Below are 17,399 nucleotides of genomic sequence, written 5' to 3'. Positions count from 1 at the left end.
ATGCTAGGCAAGAGGTCCACCGCCTTCAGTTAATTGCTATTTTGAAGCACTATGATACAAAAGAAATAACATTTCTTATTTTAAAAGATCTGCTTAATGGTTTTTATATGCATTCCCATCGTGTGTGTGTGTGTGTGTGTGTGTGTGTGTGTGTGTGTGACTATCATGCGCATGAATCATGTAGACCTCTGGGATTAGGCTCTTACATTTTGGAAGTGTGGGCAACAGGCCACCACCTAATTTGAACTGCTTTGAAGTTGATAAGAATTGAAGTCAGATCCTTGGCTTTGACAAGTGATAGCTGTGACTTTAAGCAAATTATCTTGCTAAGTGTCCACTTCCTGTTTGTGATGTGAGGATAACATGTCCTTTATACATTCATTGGGAGGGTTATGAGATCGTGTATGCAAATGACTTACCTTAGGGACTGGCCTTCAGAAATATTCAGTCTGTTTTGTCTAATGTTAATGGACGAAAACGTTGCTTCAAATTCTACCTGCCCACCAATTTACTAATCTATGTTATGACCGAGGCTTTTACAACATAAATTGAGGACTGTTACTGAAGATGTTCGCCAATGACCAGACTGATCTGAAGGTTTCTTTCTCCTTGCAGATCTTATTTTGTACTTTAAACACACCCAAGATTGACATGGGGAAGCTCCTAGGAGGGCACTTGGGTCTTGAGGATTTCATATTTGCCCACGTGAAGGGGATAAAAAAGGAAGTGAACGTCTATAAATCAGAGGACTCACTTGGACTCACCATCACGGATAACGGTGTCGGCTACGCTTTCATCAAGGTAAGCTTTTGGAAAAAAAAAAAAAAAAAACCACAGGGTGGCCCAATTAAGGAAGCTGCCAGGTCAAAGAGAATTAGAGATTATCTCCAGGAGGAACTAGGTAGCTCAGCTGGGGCCACAGATTGGTATTTTACTGTCATTTAAGACACGTCTGAAGATAGCATATTTTTTGGTACTCTTTTTGAAATTCTTCCCTTTGCTTTAAACATCCTCGACGATTTAAGCCTATTGCGGGAGGACTGGCCCTAGTGCCTTCTCTTTACTAATGGAATTGGCCTGCTTATGTATCTCTGAGGACGTAATGGATGACTTCCAGGGATTTCCTGTTACTTCTAAGTGCACAGATTTCTTAAAAAAAAAACGTTCTTTGGAATTGTCTGAGCAATGTCACTCTTTTGGGTGAGTACACAGAAAGAGTAACACAGAGTTGTAAAGATAAGATGCTAAAAATAGTTTGAAAATGAGAACAGCTAAGAAATAAAAATTCTGCTGTAATGAGTACAGTCAGTTGCCCCTCCCCCACTGATGTACACGTGTGTGTGTGTGTGTGTGTGTGTGTGTGTGTGCACACACACTCACACTCATATGTATATGGGTTGGTTCAGGAACCCCCGTGCATGCTAAGCTCTGTGCCTGCTCAAGTGTGTAATACAAATAACATAGCATTTGCATATAACCTATGTCCACCCTACTGTGTGGCGTAATCCATTTCTGATCATATGACATCTATATAAACAGTTATTATGTCACATTGCTTAGAGACCAAGGAAATATTTCTATATGTCCCGTATAGACACAGCTCCTGAATGTTCTCTTGAGACAGTATCTCGCCCTGTAGCCCAGGCTGTCCATGAACTGGGCTCAGTTGATCCTCTTGCCTCTGGGTTGACTGACATGGGATGCTTATCAAACGCTAGTCACATCACGTGACTTTTCTGTTTAACCTTCGCCATAATCCTATTTTGATTTATTTTAATTTAACCTTGTACATACAGTGATGCTTGTGTTTGTGTGGATGTGTGCACATGCATGTAGGTATGTGTGTGTATGTGTTCATGTGTGTGGAGGCCAGAGATTCATGCTCCTCAGCTTTCCACAGTCACTATCTCACTTTTTGAGACAAGGCCTCTCACGGAGCTATAACTCACTGATCAGCTTAGGATGGCTGTCAAATGCCTTAGGGATCTGCTTGTCTCTGCCTCCCTATTGCTGGAATTACAGAGACATGCCTGACTTTTTATGTGGGTAACAGAGATCCAAGCTCTGGTCCTCAGGTCTCACAGCAAGCTCCTTTTCTACTGATCTATCTCCCATTTTCAGAAGAATCTTATTTTATTGGCACTATGTCTTTTTAAATTTGCTTTTACGTTGCAGTCTAGAGCATTAAAAATAAATCTACAGCTTAATGAACGTTCACTTGCTAATGCCGGTATAATGATATAAGATCTATTGGAATTGCGTCTCTGCCACCCCAAAGGCGCCCTTGTTCGCCCTTCCAGCTACCCTGAAGAGTATCATCTGCTGCCATTTGCTTCTTGAAGTTTACAGAACCATGCATTATTTACTCTTCCATCTCTGCCTTGGCAATCTGTCTGTGATGGGCAATGTTACCAACCTCCACTCTACAGTGCCAAGATAGGATCAGGAAGCTTAAAAAGCTTGGCCAAAGTTATATAACTAAGCAGGTTCAGGATTTGGACCCAAGAAGTCTGACTCTAGACCCAGTCTTGTTAGGCACTGAGTGAAGACTCAGTGATGGGCTTTCCGTGACACAGCAGCACAGCTTACGCCTTCCTTTGCTAATGCACTGTCACCGTTAAAGAAACAGTCCCAGGGATGCTAAGTTAGCTGTGGATGCTGCTCTAACTGGCTGCTTGATAAGATGGTTATTTTTAGCTCTGCAGAAGACAGGAACGCACTGGAGGTTGTTGAGTGGATGACCAAATGGAAAACCCTTGAGTTGGGAAAGTCATGCGGGACGGTCCAGGGGAAGTTCAGGACACCAGGAGCTGGCAGCAGAGCCTGCCTGCTGTCCCTGCTGTCCCTGCTGTCCCTGCTGCAGAGGAGGGCTCGGAAGTTTCGCAAACGCCTGTGGATGCCTCAGATGTTGGCCTCTGACATTCAAAGCCGCTGTTTCTATTTTTTTTAATGTCTTGTCAAACATGTGCCTGCCTCAGAGTACTAGTCATTGGTCCTCTGGGGACAGAGGGCATGGTGAGACTGTGTACTTTAAAATACAGATGACAAAAATTTTACAAATTGGATAATTTCAAAATTGAATACATTACAATAATTTAAAAATAGCTTTTATATGTCATTTACATAAATATCCAGTTTTTACCATTTGCTAGGTTTGTATACATTTATATCTGCATCTCTATATTCATCCTTTTCCCTCCTAACTAGAAAGTATAATTACTAAGAACAAAAAATATTCTTTATGCTGCACATAACTATAGGACAATTATGAAGCTGAGAAGAATGGAACATTGATTTGACTCTATAATTAATCCCCAGGGTTGGGGATGTAGTTCAATGGGTAGAGTATGTCTTGCACACACAAAGCCTTGGGTTATGTCCCCAGGACAGCATAGAACTGAGCATGGAGGTGCATGATTATAATCCCACTCAACAGGTAAAGGCAGAATGATCAGAAGTTCAAGGTCACCTTGGGCTATGTAGAGAGTTCAAAACCAGTTTTGTTTTGAGCTCTTGTCTCACCACAAAACAAAAACAAAACTTATCTCTAGTCCACCTTGGTTTGACTGCCTTCCTCAGGCCCCATCTTCCTCACACCCCCTTTCTTCCTGTGGTCCCAGTGCAACTTTCTGCTTTCTGCCTGTAGTTGGAACTGCCCTTTCATTCCTGGTCACCCAGACCCAAAATAATTGCACACTAACTGTATTAACTAAAACACTGCTCAGCCTATTAGCTCAGGCTTCTTATTAGCTAACTCTTACACCTTAAATTAACCCATTCCTATTATTTTATATTTTACTACAAGGCTCGTGGTTTACCGGCAAGGTTCTGGCTGGTGGCTTCCACCTTTCTCCTCCAGCAGCAACATGGAGGCTCTCTGACTCCGCCTTCTTTCCTCCTCAATCTGCTTGGAGTTCCCACCTTACTCAACTCTGCCCTGCTGTAGGCCAAAGCAGCTTTATTCATTAACCAATGGTATTCACAGCATACAGAGGGGAATCCCACATCATTTGTTAACTGTTTTGTGTCTCTGGAATAATTCCTTAGCTTTTTGTAGGGTTCTCTTTAATCTATTACTTTCTTTGATTCAAGTTGTTTTTTTGTATGTGTGGGTATTTTGCCTGCACATACCTCTGTGCACCGTGTGAGTGCCTGGTGCCTACAGAGGCCAGAGGGATGTCAGATCACCTGGAGCTGGAGTTTTGGATGGTTGTGAGTGCTATGTGACTGCCGGGAATTGAACCCAAGTTCTCTGCAAGAGCAACCAGCTCTGAGCCCCTAATCTGTTATTTTCTGATGTGTTCTTATGTTGAGAGACTCTTTGAATGGGTAAATTATCCAAGTGCTGACAATTCCTCAGGGGACCATTTTGGAAGGGATGTGGGTTTGTTGTCTCATTATTTGTGGTAGTGTAGTTTTCTTTTATAAATGAAAAATGAGAGTGTGGAGGTATGCTGAGTCAGGAGGATTGTTGTGGCTTGCTTGCCTCCAGCCTAGGTGCAGATTAAATATGTCTTCTTTGCCTTCTGCAGCATTAATTTCCAAAACCAGATGAGAAAAACAGTTCTTTAGATTCTTAAGTAAATATTGAATAATATAAATGACTCAAGAGACATTAGCACAAAATGTTTCTCTTTTATGTCTCTTGATCCTTAGGACTAGATAATACTGAGAAATACTATCAGTCTCTGTTCACTGTGTGATTGTTCAAATACATTGTATTTCAGAAATTTGTATTCATTGACACTTCATTTAAATTTTGAAAGCTTTCCTTCATGTGTACACAGGTATATGTGGAGGCCAGAGGTTAATACCAGGTGTCCCTCAGGAGCTATCTACCTTCTTTTCTAAGACACAATCATTCCCTGGGATCTAGGCTCGTCAATCGACTAGACTGCCTAGCCAGGAAGCCCCAGGCATCCTCTTGCCTCAGCCCCTCCTGAGTTGGGGTTGGACACACACGTACCCATGCTTGCTTTACCGACTGGACTATCTTGCCCAGCCCCACCATACGGCTTTTTTTTGTTTGTTTGTTTGGTTGGTTGGTTGTTTTTGGTTTTGTTTTTAATTTTCCAGCTTAACACAAATTAGAATTACCTGGGAAGAAGAACCTCAACTGAGAAACTGAGAAAAATCTGTTTCCATCAGATTGCCTTCAGGCAGACATTGGGGGCATATTCCTGATGGAAGGAGTGCCCAACTCACTGTGGGCACTGCCACCCCTGAGAAGGAGGTTCTGGGCTGTGTAACAAAGCAACTGGGCATGCCAGGAGGAACAATCCAGTAAGCAGCACTCCTCCATAGTGTCTGTCAGTTCTTGACTCCTGGTCTTGTCTTGAGTTCCTGTGTGGCTTCCCTCAATGGACTGTGACCCAGGGAATGTAAGCCGGATAAACCGTTTCTTTCTCGTTGTTTTTGAGAGACAGGGTCTCTCTACATAGCCCTGACTATCCTGGAAGTCTTTTTTTTTTTTTTTTTTTTGAGACAGGATTTCTCTGTGGCTTTAGCGCCTGTCCTGGAACTAGCTCTTGTAGACCAGTGGACTCGAACTTACAGAGATCTGCCTGCCTCTGCCTCCCGAGTGATGGGATTAAAGGCATGCGCCACCACCGCCCGGCACATCCTGGAATTCTTTACGTAGACCAGGCTGCCTCAAAGTCACACAGACCCACCTGCCTCTGTCTCCAGAGCGCTGGGATTAAAGACACGTACCACCGTTCCTGGCCTGGTTATTGGTGTTTCATCCCAGCAACAGAACCCTAATTAAGACACCCACCATCCCAGTTTTTATTCTGTTGGCTTAGGAGTTGACTCAGACCACACGGCAAACAACCGGGCATCTTCCGACACTCCTCTCCGGGTCACCGTCGTGGTCTCTCCCATCCCCAACCCACTTCTGTCCTCACAGAAGCCTTGACCTTCGCTGCTGCTCGAGTCTCTCCCTGCTGCTGTCCAACTTCTGCAACCTGCCTTTCCTCCTATACCCTGGCTGCTCTCTGGTGACCTTTCTAGCTTCTTGCAGACTGGGGTGACAGTGTCTCTCCATGACCCTGACCCTAAACTCACAGGTAGGTGTCATGCTTCACTGCTAAGTCTTTTATCTGATTAATCTTCTCTATTTCATTATTTAAATGAGATTGCAAGTGTTGAAGAAACTAAAGGTGTGTATGAGGTCACTGAAATTCGTTTGCTATAACTGATCAAAGAGAAAAAACAGCCTCCGGGTGTATCAAGATGTCAATTAGAATTTTAAAAAGGTCAAAGTTAAATGCAGATTTTCAAATGTCATGGTGGCCTAGAGTGGTTATTTTTTTAATATTTATTTATTTATTTATTATGTATACAATATTCTATCTGTGTGTACACCTTCAGGCCAGAAGAGGGCACCAGACCTCATTACAGATGGTTGTGAGCCACCATGTGGTTGCTGGGAATTGAACTCAGGACCTTTGGAAGAGCAGGCAATGCTCTTAACCTCTGAGCCATCTCTCCAGCCCACCTAGAGTGGTTATTTAGCAGTGGATTTAATAGTTTTTTTTTCTTTTAGAAGGAAAATCTTTTGTTTTATCTTGTTTTCTGCATCAGTTTAGAAACTGTAGATTGTTTTGAGAGGGGCGGTTTTGAGACAGGGTTTCTCTGTGTAGCCCTGGCTGTCCTGGAACTCACTCTGTAGGTCAGGCTGACTGCAAACTCACAGAGATCCACCTGCCTCTGCCTCCTGAGTGCGGGGATTAAAGGCGTGCGCCACCACCACCGGACAGAACTGTAGATTTTCAAGCAGTGTGCTGTGGTTGCCACGCTTGTTTCTGTCAGTTGTATAAGAGATGCGGAATGCCAGTGAAGCCGTGTCAGTCAGATTTGGAAACTTCTGCTTGCACTACATTTTGTTTGTAATAATAAATGAGAGTTATTTAAAAGTATATTAGCATGCCAGTTGTATATAATGGATTAATAATTACTAGAACAAAAAACCAAACAGAATAAAAACACTACTTTTAGAATCTGGAAGTAACATGAAGTCTATTTTTGGTTGTGGTATGCAATAATGCAGTTAAAGAATGTTTATCTCAGTCGAACGGTGCTGGCATGCGCCGCGTTTAATCACAACACTTGGGAGACAGAGGCTGGTGGATCTGTGTGAGTTCAAGGCCAGCCTGGTCTACAAAGCAAGTTCCAGGACAGCCAGGGCTATTACACAGAGAAACCCCATCTCAAAAAACCAAAATAAGTAAATAAATAAAATTTAAAGAATGCTTCTCTCTCTAAGCTCCATATCAACTTTTCCGTGATGACCGCATTATGAAAATGTTGCTGCCTACTGTTTTGCTCAGCTCTTGCATGTGATGATCAGGCAGGCGTAGTGTCACGTCTCTACCTGGTAAGGTTAGGGTACAGACGAGCAGCCAAGCCCCTCCCCTGCCTGGCCTGTCACCCCACTAAGGATTTATGGCCATTGTTTTATTCTCCTCCTTGTTGTTGGGGAGATCGAGTATGAATTTGCGGGGCTCTTAGCTGGCGGGGTTCTCTGGAGTTCCTGCCCCTAAACCCCCTTCCGCATTCTCGGTGCCATCTGATGGATTTGACACCTTCAGTGGAACGCTGCATGACAAGTGCATTACAGAGAAGTAAGATTTAATAGACTGGGTGTGGTAGAACAGTCCTGAAATCCCATTATTTGAGAGCCAGATTTAGGAGGATTACAAGTTCGAGGCCAGCCTGGACTACCTAGAGAGACTGTGTCTTTAAAAACCAAAGTCAAAACAAAAATAGGGCTGGTAAGATGACTTAGCAGGGAAATAAAGGTGTTTGCTGCCAAGCCTGAGGAGTTGAAGTTAGTCCTCGGGACACTGACTCCTGGAAGTTGTCCTCTGACTTCCACATGCTTGCCATTGCTAAACATGTGTATGCGTGTGCATGCACACACAGACACAAACATAAATAAATACATGTAATAAAATGTAAAAAAATTAAAACCACCCCCATCAAAGTGCTTGAGGTTTCTCTGTGGGTCCTAAGTTCTTTTCATTAAAAATGCATCGATGCAAATCTATAGATGATTTATTAGTAATGAATGTAAAAGCTCAGACTCTGACTTCTGAAGTATGGACACTGGCCTCCTTGGCTGTCACAATGTTCTTAAAGTCTTTACATTTGCAACAGGTTTACACACAAAGCCACTAGACAGAGCTTAAGCTCTATGGGTCTCTTGTTGAAATTATTTTAAAAAGAAGGAAAAAACCCACTTATCCATGGAGCAGACGAAAGGTCTCAGTGGCCAAGAGCACTTGCTGCTCTTCCAGAGGCTGTGTTTGCTTGCCAGCACCACAGCCTCCTGTAGCTTCATCTACAGAGGACCTCATGCTTTCTTCTGGCCTCTGTGAGCGTGTGTGTGTGTGTGTGTGTGTGTGTGTGTGTGTGTGTGTGAGAGAGAGAGAGAGAGAGAGAGAGAGAGAGAGAGAGAGAGAGAGAGAGAGAGAAACACAAATACATAAGAAGAAAACCAAATATTTAGACAATCATGCATCACTGTGCTGTGTAGTTTGGAACGCTGTGTTTACAGCAACAGGTACTATGGCGGGAAGAGTGTTGGCTCACCCTTTCTTAGGGTCCTGGGTTAGAAAGATGTCAGGAAGAGATTTCCAGTGGAGATGGTGGCTGTGAGCTCACCGAATTCTGAATGGAAGCAAGATGAAGAATTGGTGGGGGGGGGGGGGGATGCTTGCTCTTTCTTGCTTGGTTTTCTGTCTTTAAGTGAGCAGTAAATTATACTGTAAATATGTCAGCGTGATGTATGTCAGGAGCATGAGAAATCATGCCACACAGTTACACTTGAGAGCATCATTGATTTTCTTTCTTTCAGAGAATTAAAGATGGCAGCACCATTGACTCAGTCAAGACCATCTGTGTGGGGGATCATATTGAAGGCATAAATGGAGAAAATATTGTTGGGTGGCGTCACTATGAAGTCGCTAAGAAGTTAAAGGAATTGAAAAAAGAGGAGCTCTTTACTTTGCAGTTAATAGAACCCAAGAAGGCATTTGGTGAGTTGAGTGTGTGTGTGTGTGTGGGGGGGCATGTACCTTCACCACATCATCTTATCTACTGTACTAGTGAAGAACACAGAAAAGACACACAGCATTTCTTAGAAGGAAAACAGCTATGGGAGGAGAAGAAAATTTCCCGGTAAAAGGACCTTTCCTTTTTCGTTGTTTTTGGTTTTCCTACCCCTGCCCCCCCCCCCCCCCCCGAGACAGGGTTTCTCTGGGTAATAGCCCTGACTGTTCTGGAACTCGCTTTGTAGACCAGGCTGGCCTCAAACTCACTGAGACCCCCCCCCCCCCCGCCTCTGCCTCCTGAGTGCTAGGATTAAAGACGTGTACCACTATGCCCAGCTAGAAAGACCTTTTACTAAACCAACTTGGGGATCCGCGGTGCCAGATGTCGGCGTGGAGTTGGAGGTGGGGCTGAGTCGGCCAGCCTCTGCTGTATTCTCTTGCTTTGCTGAAAGGGGAGATTTCTGATTGAGCTCTTCAAAGCCCCATTGTTTTCCAGGGACCCGAGCAGCCGAGGGCTCGCTCTGTGCGGAAGTGGTATCTAACGTGGTCATTTGCTGTTTCACAGACGTCTTAAACACTTTCTCCCTTGATGTTCAGAGTTTGGATGTCATGACGTGACTCCTTTCCTGTCACATCTGTCCTTGCCTGGTTTTAGCTGTGGCAGCTGTGTCTAAACTGTTGCTCCAACCTCCAGGGCCATCTCATGGGTGTGGGAATGTACCAGCTCCTCTCACTACCCGGCACTATTTTAATAAGGCAGATGGACGCCTCATGCACATCAGTGTGAAAATATCTTCAGTGGAAGCATCTGGGCCTGCCCTGACTCATCCCTGACCCCACCCCCCACGCCCTGTGTTCTTGCTGATGCCCACAGAACACAGATATTTCTTGTAACTTGTCTCTAACATTGTTTTCTCAGGCCAGCTAATGGAAACAGTGGACAAATGACAAATTTCTTCTCCCCTTCCAGTGAGTCACAGGCCGCCTCTATCTCTGTGGAATTAGGAAGTTCTCTCCTCCTGCGTGACTCTGTAATAGAATTGTGTGGGAATTGCTTTGCATATGGGAGACAGCCCCATGGGAAGGCTGAGAGGATGATGCTCGCGACCTCATTGCTGCTCAGGGACCATGGCAGGAGCTAACCGTGACGCTAACATGCCTGCCTGGTACAGCGGCATCCATGCTTTTCTCCGCGAGGAAGGCAGAGGTGCGCAGGCCTCTGGGCAGCAGCCCATTTCCACACGGCTCTTCTGACATTTGGTCATTTCCCTGATGGGAGTAGGTACCTCAGATGTGCGGTCTGTCAGACTCTTTTTAAATCAAAGCTATTTTCTGTGTAACTCAAGAAATAGATTTTTCTTCCAACGTTTGTCTCAAATGCATAATCTGTCAAGTTAATCTTCTTCTGATTTTTTTCCCCTGTTGTATATACTTTTTTTGTATATTTATTTTGTAGCCCAATCTGGTTTCAAATTCAGTGTATATTGGAGGATGACTGTGAACTTCTGGTCCTTTTCCTTCCTCCCAAGTGCTGGAATTACAGGCACATGCCATCACACTGGCTGTTGTACGCACTGACACTCTTGGGGTCCCTGTGTCTATCTGGGCATTGCTCACACCCCGTAATTTGGGTGCGAATTGCGGGTTACTGGGGTCACTGTGCTTAGTCATTACTGTTCTAGACTTGGCTTTTGTCCTCCAGTATCAGTGACAAGAGTAATAAATGCACTTTACTTCCATGCCTAGCTGCTACCGAACTTTCCCTCTGTTGCCTCAGGGCATCCACTGACAGACTAAAGAAGCCCTTGGGTAGGATTTTTCTGGCAGGAATGTTTTGGAGCATTGTGGCATTGGAGCAGTGACTGGGTTTTGCTTTGTGAGTTGATTGATGGTCTATGGGGCTTTTCTCCCTTCGGTGGACTGAGCCCGGGGGTCCCCCTCAGTGGACTGAGCCCGGGGCGGGGAGGGTGTCTCCCTCAGAAGGAAGCCTTGCTGCTCTGCCATCTTCTGAGCCTGTGTTATGATGCTTCACTTTAGTCTCTGGAATATGGGTAAAGTTTTCTGTTTGCTCTCTGTCTTTTTCCCAGGTTGTCTTTGTCAGGGGGGCAATTATGGGGTCAGGCTTCTCCCAGTTCCCTTGAGCCCCACCTACCATTTGAATATTTCCTTCCTTCCTTTCTGTGTTTTCCAGAACTATCACCGATGTAGGGCCAGGAACTCAAATTTCTTTTCTTTCTTTCCCTTTTTGTTTATTTTATTTATTTATTTGTCAAAGTTCTGTTGATGCAAGACATCATGACCAAGGCAATTCTTAAAAAAGAAAGCATTTAATTAGGGCTGTCTTATAGTTTCAGAGGTTTCGTTCATTCTCATCATGGCAGGGAACATGGGCACACTCAGGCAGAAGTAGCTGAGAGTTCTACATTGGAATCCACAGGCAGCAGAAAGAGAGAGTCACTGGGCCTGACTTGGACTTTTGAAGCCTCAGAGCACAGCCCAATGACCCACTTTCTCCAACGAGGCCACACCTAATCCTTTTAAACAGTGCCACTCCCTAAGCATTCAAATGTACGGTGTCATTCTTAATCAAACCACCATAGGGATGGGGGAAAACATTCCATTGCCTGTTCTTGGACTATAGGCGAAGATCTTGGGTTCTCTAACAATCTAGAATGTACTGATATTTTAGCATTTATTGGGTCTTGATAGATGGGAAGAGTAGACTGGTACATATCTTTTACAGGAACTTATGGAGCCATTTGTGTGTGCTGGGTTTAGGTATTAGAGAATGATACTGACCATTTATTGATAGTCTTCTGTGTGCCGTCTCTGTGCCATGTGCTCTTACATGCTAAGATTCAGGTCTGTAAGCTCCTCTCTAGTGAGATGAGATGGGTAGGAAAATAAACCAGTTGAACAATGGGTGTTGAGGTGCTAAATACACTAGAAGTATAAACGCATGAACTCAGTATGGAATGCCATTGTGCATTTGGGAATGTTGCACACATCAGTGTGCTGGGCACAGAAGTGTGATGTGGAGGTGTTCCAAGGCATGAAAGCCAAGAGTCAGGAAGGCTGAAATTATCAAAAGCCCTGTTTGTGAAGACAAGGAATGGTCCATGGAAAGCCAACGAAGGGGTTGAGGAGGTAGCTGCATGGTCGGCTCTGGATTTCAGAATAATATTAATATAGTATTAATATATATTAATAGTATTAATATAGTATTATATTAATGATAATAATATAATAATATTAATATAATAATAATAATAATATAGGCAGGGTTTGAGGTTGAAGTCAGGAAATCTCATGTTGTGTTATCTGTGGAGAAGACAGAATCCCGAATTAAGGCTGTTCTAGCAGATGTGGAGAGAAATGGCTTGGAGGACCAGATAAGGGTGTGCAGGAACCATTTGTGGACATGAATGTTTTCTCATCCCTGCCATGGGGCGTCAGCTGGACTGCTTAAGCTTGTTTGAGTGGTGATTTCCACCTTAGAAGCAGAGCAATGCCACAAGGCACGGCCCCTCCACTCCCCGGGCGTACTAGGAAAATACCCTACAACTGAGCTACCTCTCCAGCCCAAGATGGAACTTTTATTTATAGGGTTGACTGTTGAACGTTTATTATTATTCCTGAGTGTTAAGAAGATTGGATTGCAAAGCCATTTAGTACAGAGCTAAAGGAATGAGGCATTGTAAATAATGACCCTCAGATCTGTGGCGAGAGATTCTTTGCAATGAGGAAAGTGGGGGAAGATTTAGGAAGGAGACAGGGAGGAGGGCTTAGAAGTACAGTTTGGGATCGAATGCATTTTTAATTTATGACACAGTTTAATTGGAAATGTGAGGCTGGCGGGCACCGAGAACTGAAGCCTAGAAGGGTTTTATGAATGACTGAACTGTAATTCTCTGGAAACAGATCAATTCATTCAGAGTTTAGACAAAGGACAGAAACCAGAGCGTCATGGGAGTCGCCAGCATCCAAGCAGCAGAAGGAAGAGGAACTAGCTTAGTGAGGAATAGGGAGACTGCCTTGTAGGTTCCCTTCTCAGTCTTCCAAAGAGCAGATCCATTGGACTCTCCTGAGTTGACCCTGGGTCTCATGTAGCCCGGGCTGCCATCGCACGTGCTATGTAGGTGCTAATGACCGTCCTAGTCCCTGTTTTATTGCTGTTAAGAGACACCATGACCACATCAACTCTTATAAAGGAAAAACCATTTAACTGGGGTTGGCTTACAGTCTCAGAGATCTGGTCTATTATCATCACTGTGTGGAGCATGGCAGCCTAAGTACAGACTTGGTGCTGGAGAAGGAGCTGAGAGTTCTAATGAGGGAATTCAAGGACAGCAGGAAGAGAGGGAGCCACGGTCTTGGGCTCTTGAAATCTCAAAGCAACCCTCCCCCACAGTGACACACTTCTTCCAGCAAGGCCACACCCCTCAGGACATTCCTCCTAACCTTCTAAGTTTGCCTTTTAAGTAATGTAATGACTCACTGATGACTAATCATCCAAATCTATGGGGCTGTGGGGGCCGCTCTCACCCCAACCACCCCAGTGACCTTGAATTTCTGATCCTCCTCTACCTGCCAGGCACTGGAGCCCTGAGTATGACACACCCTGTTTCTGCTGCACTGGGGTCTGAACTCAGGGCCTCAGGAAGACGAGGCCAACACTCTCCCAACTGAGTTACATTTCCACGCAATGTTTCATTTATTACAAACATATGTCTGTTTCAGTTAACGTATGTTTGTATATGTTTATAGTATTCTTTAAACAGCAGCACATATCTTTCTCACAGTGAGTTAGGAGAAACCAAAACATTTAAAACTTGTGGGTTAGAGGGTTTTCCTGCTGGAAACGGGAGGTGCAGCCTTCCCTGTACCTGATGTGGATTCTCTTGCCTAGCTGCTGTCTGATCCGGTTTTTCTTTCTCCAGCCCTTATTATGGCAGCCTTCCAACCCTTATCAAGTGTTGGCTGGAATGTCTCTAGAGATATTTTTTAGGGCTTGGCTCATTTCCTTTCTCCTTGTGCCAGTACAGAGGGACTTAACTTTCACAATGAACTCTACCCAGACTGTCCCAGGCTGTGAAAATCCACTCTACTGTGGAGACAACTCTTGAGACCAGACCAACCGGTTCTTTTCTCAGGAGATCTTTGAACTGTAGGGAAGTTACTCTTGGATCCAGGTAGCTCTGGCTCAGTTTTGTTTCAAATATCCTGGAGAATCTGCCCACTATAACACTTTCGCCTTTTGTGCAAGGAGATTCCCGGAAGGAGACCTGGGAGCTGTAAGGGCATGGCTTCCTCTTAAGATGTTTGCGGGTTAGATTTTGGGGGACATTTAGATTTTATAGCAGCTCTGCTATGTCTGCTTTCAGAGGCTTCCTTCCTGCGGTGTGTAGCCATCAGAACAGGATGTTAAGTATGCCACCAGTGTGCTTGGTCCTTGAGTCACGCACAGCTGGGTACATCATTGTCCTGAGTCAGCTTGCTAAGTGCTTTCTTCAAACTCTGCCTTGCAGTACCTTAGGAGGGAAACTTCTGTTGTTCATTGTTACATGTCTTCTTAAATGTTTCAAACATTAAAAAAAAAAATAAGACTTCTCTCCCATTCCCCAGCCTCTTTTCCCTTCCTTCTTAGGGTCTCACTATGGAGACCAGGCTGGCCTACATTTTGTAGAGGCAATTATCTGGCTCCTGCGTCTTAAGTGTTGGTATTACAGGTGTGAGCCTTCACACATATCTCAAGGAAAGGATTTCTACTATTTGTAGAATATATATTGAATATATGCATTCAGTAGCAAATGCTTTTGATTGTTGGATATTCTTCTGGACGCTACAAACTTTCACAGGAAGTGAATTACAAAAGTTGAAATTGAATATTAAGTATGTCACTCTGCCAGGTGTGTGATAACAGATAATTTCTTAATCTCCCTGTACCTTGGTTTCCCATACAAAAAGTGAAGCTGTCCCTAGAGTTTACCTCATTAATCTGTTGTGAAGACTAAATACATTAAAAAAATCATACAGTAGTCCTTGACATAGAGTCTTCAGTAATAGCTGTTGTCACAGGGTAAGCTTCTCTTGCTGAAAAATCTAAAATCAGAAATATTCCCTAACTAAAAGGTTTTGAGCATTGATCCTGACTAAAAATGGAAAAATCTATATCTGACCCAATATCATGGGGCCATAGCAAGAGTTCAGGTGCATCAGAAGTGTTGTTTACAGTGACCTTCAGGCTGTGAGTTAGGGGTACATGAGATGCAAATGAAGTTCACGTGTGGTCTTCTGTTCCAGGCTATCCCATCATACACAGGGATGTCCCCGAATCTGAACACCTGATATCCAAAACACTTCTGACTCTAAGCATGTCAGACAGGGAATCTTCAGCACTTTGCAAAGGTATAGCCTTTTCTGCAAGGAGACAATTTCAGCCATGAGAGAAACTTAGAGGACACAGGAATGGGTGATTGGTGATGAGCAGACATTTGTTGAGAGCTGCTACTATCTCTCCTCAGATCAAATGGTGAGAACAGCAACATCTCATGGTAGTAACTGCCATTCAGGTTTGTAAGAGTTTTCTATGTGTGTGTGTTTACGAGGGGATAATACATGCATGGGAAGGACATGCGTGTGGGTGTGGATAACATGTGGAGACCAGAGGACGTGTGTGTGTACATGTGTGAGAGGGACATGTATGTGGTGTGGCTTACATGTAGAGACCAGAGGATGTGGGTATCTTCTTGTGTGTGTGTTTGGGGGAGGTAATACATGTGTGAGAGGGACATGTATGTGGTGTGGCTTACATGTAGAGACCAGAGGAAGTGGGTATCTTCTTGTGTGTGTGTGTGTGGGGGGGGGTAATACATGTGTGGGAGGGACATGTGTGTGGGTGTGGCTAACATGTGGAGACTAGAGGATGTGGGTATCTTCTTGTGTGTGTGTGGGAGGGACATGTGGCTAACATGTAGAGACCAGAGTACAGTGATTATCTTCTTGTGTGGCTGTGGGTACATGTGTGGGAGGGACATGCATGTGGGTGTGGCTTACATGTGGAGACCAGAGGACGTAGGTATCTTTTCTTAACCTCTCTGTCTCATTACCTTGGGACAGGGTCTCTCATCGAGCCCAAAGCTCACAGTTTCAGCAAGGCTAGCTGGCCAGTGAGCTCCTAGGTTCTGCCTGTCTCTGCTCCCCTACTCTCCCCCAACCCTGGGGTTTGAGGTGTGTGCAGCCATGCCTGGCTCTCTTATGTAGGTGCTGAAGACTTGAACTGATGTCTTCATACTCAAATAGCAAGTGCTTTTATCCACTGAGCTATCTCTCCAATCTTCTTTTGTAAGTACTTTCTAAGCAAGAAATTGTTTGCTCCCTGTAGTTGTTCCAAACTTAAAGCTGTTTGCCCAGGGCCTTAGTGAGAAGGGGTGGGCAGTGCCCAGGGCCTTAGTGAGAAGGGATGGGCAGTGCCCAGGGCCTTAGTGAGAAGGGATGGGCAGTGCCCAGGGTCTTAGTGAGCAGGAGTGGGCAGTGCCCAGGGTCTTAGTGAGCAGGAGGTGGGTAATGCCCAGGGTCTTAGTGAGCAGGGGCCATCATTTGCTGTCCTCAAGAGTGTATATTAGCACAAAGAGACAAACACACTAAGAATCTACTAATCTTATAATGGCTATAGTGGCATTTATTGGATGTGTGACTGAAGTACCTTAGCGTGAGAGAGAAGGTTAAGGACTCTGACCCAAAACATTGGTGTTTGCCTCCTTTCCCTTATTCTTGTTAGGTCCGCGATCACTGGTGTTATAAAATACAGATTTACCTGCCTCCTGGCCCATAGCAACTCTGAATCTTACCTGGACTCCGCATGCGGAGTGCTTGGAATAGTCCTGGAGTAGCCACCGAGTTGGAAGCCAGCGCTGGCAGGTCTAGCACTGTTATGACCTGAGTTAATCCTCATGCTGTTCTTCTGGTGAGACTTCTCCAGTTGAGTGAAGTGAGGCCTGGGGTGGTTTAATCAGTCATTGAGTCACATAGGGTGGAGTGGAAGTACAGGGAGAGATGAGTCTGGCTGGCTCCGAGGTTTAACTGTATGTGTTTCTGCATCAGAATATCACACAGGCTCAGAGACTGATGCCTGGCAGATATGGACCATATAGTTCACTCTGGAGCTGAGTGATGGTTGGAGGGGGTTCTAAGAGAGCGATAGAGCAGGGAGGAATGGGAAGGCTGGATGGGAACTTTCCCGCAGGCTCTTGTTAATGTCAAGGACCAGATACTTCCCAGGGAAATACTGGGCTGTCTGACCACATGATGCAGGGCATTAGAACCTTGAGAGTGGTGGTTTTG

The 17,399-nt window shown here is 44.6% G+C and overlaps 1 protein-coding gene across 2 annotated transcripts in view; it reads left to right on the top strand.

Moving 5' to 3' along the window:
• Window positions 1-17,399, top strand: part of Gipc2 (GIPC PDZ domain containing family member 2) — a 64,223-nt gene that overhangs the window by 23,960 nt on the left and 22,864 nt on the right. For both annotated transcript variants that reach the window (XM_038311741.1, XM_038311742.1), the window contains exons 2-3: window positions 616-801; window positions 8,861-9,041. In XM_038311741.1, the coding sequence (XP_038167669.1) occupies window positions 616-801; window positions 8,861-9,041 (367 nt within the window). The remainder of the gene's footprint in view (window positions 1-615; window positions 802-8,860; window positions 9,042-17,399) is intronic.

The sequence above is a fragment of the Arvicola amphibius genome, chromosome 14 (genome assembly GCF_903992535.2).
Source record: "Arvicola amphibius chromosome 14, mArvAmp1.2, whole genome shotgun sequence".
Classification (NCBI taxonomy): Eukaryota; Metazoa; Chordata; class Mammalia; order Rodentia; family Cricetidae; genus Arvicola; species Arvicola amphibius.
This window is presented reverse-complemented; position numbering and strand designations above follow the sequence as displayed.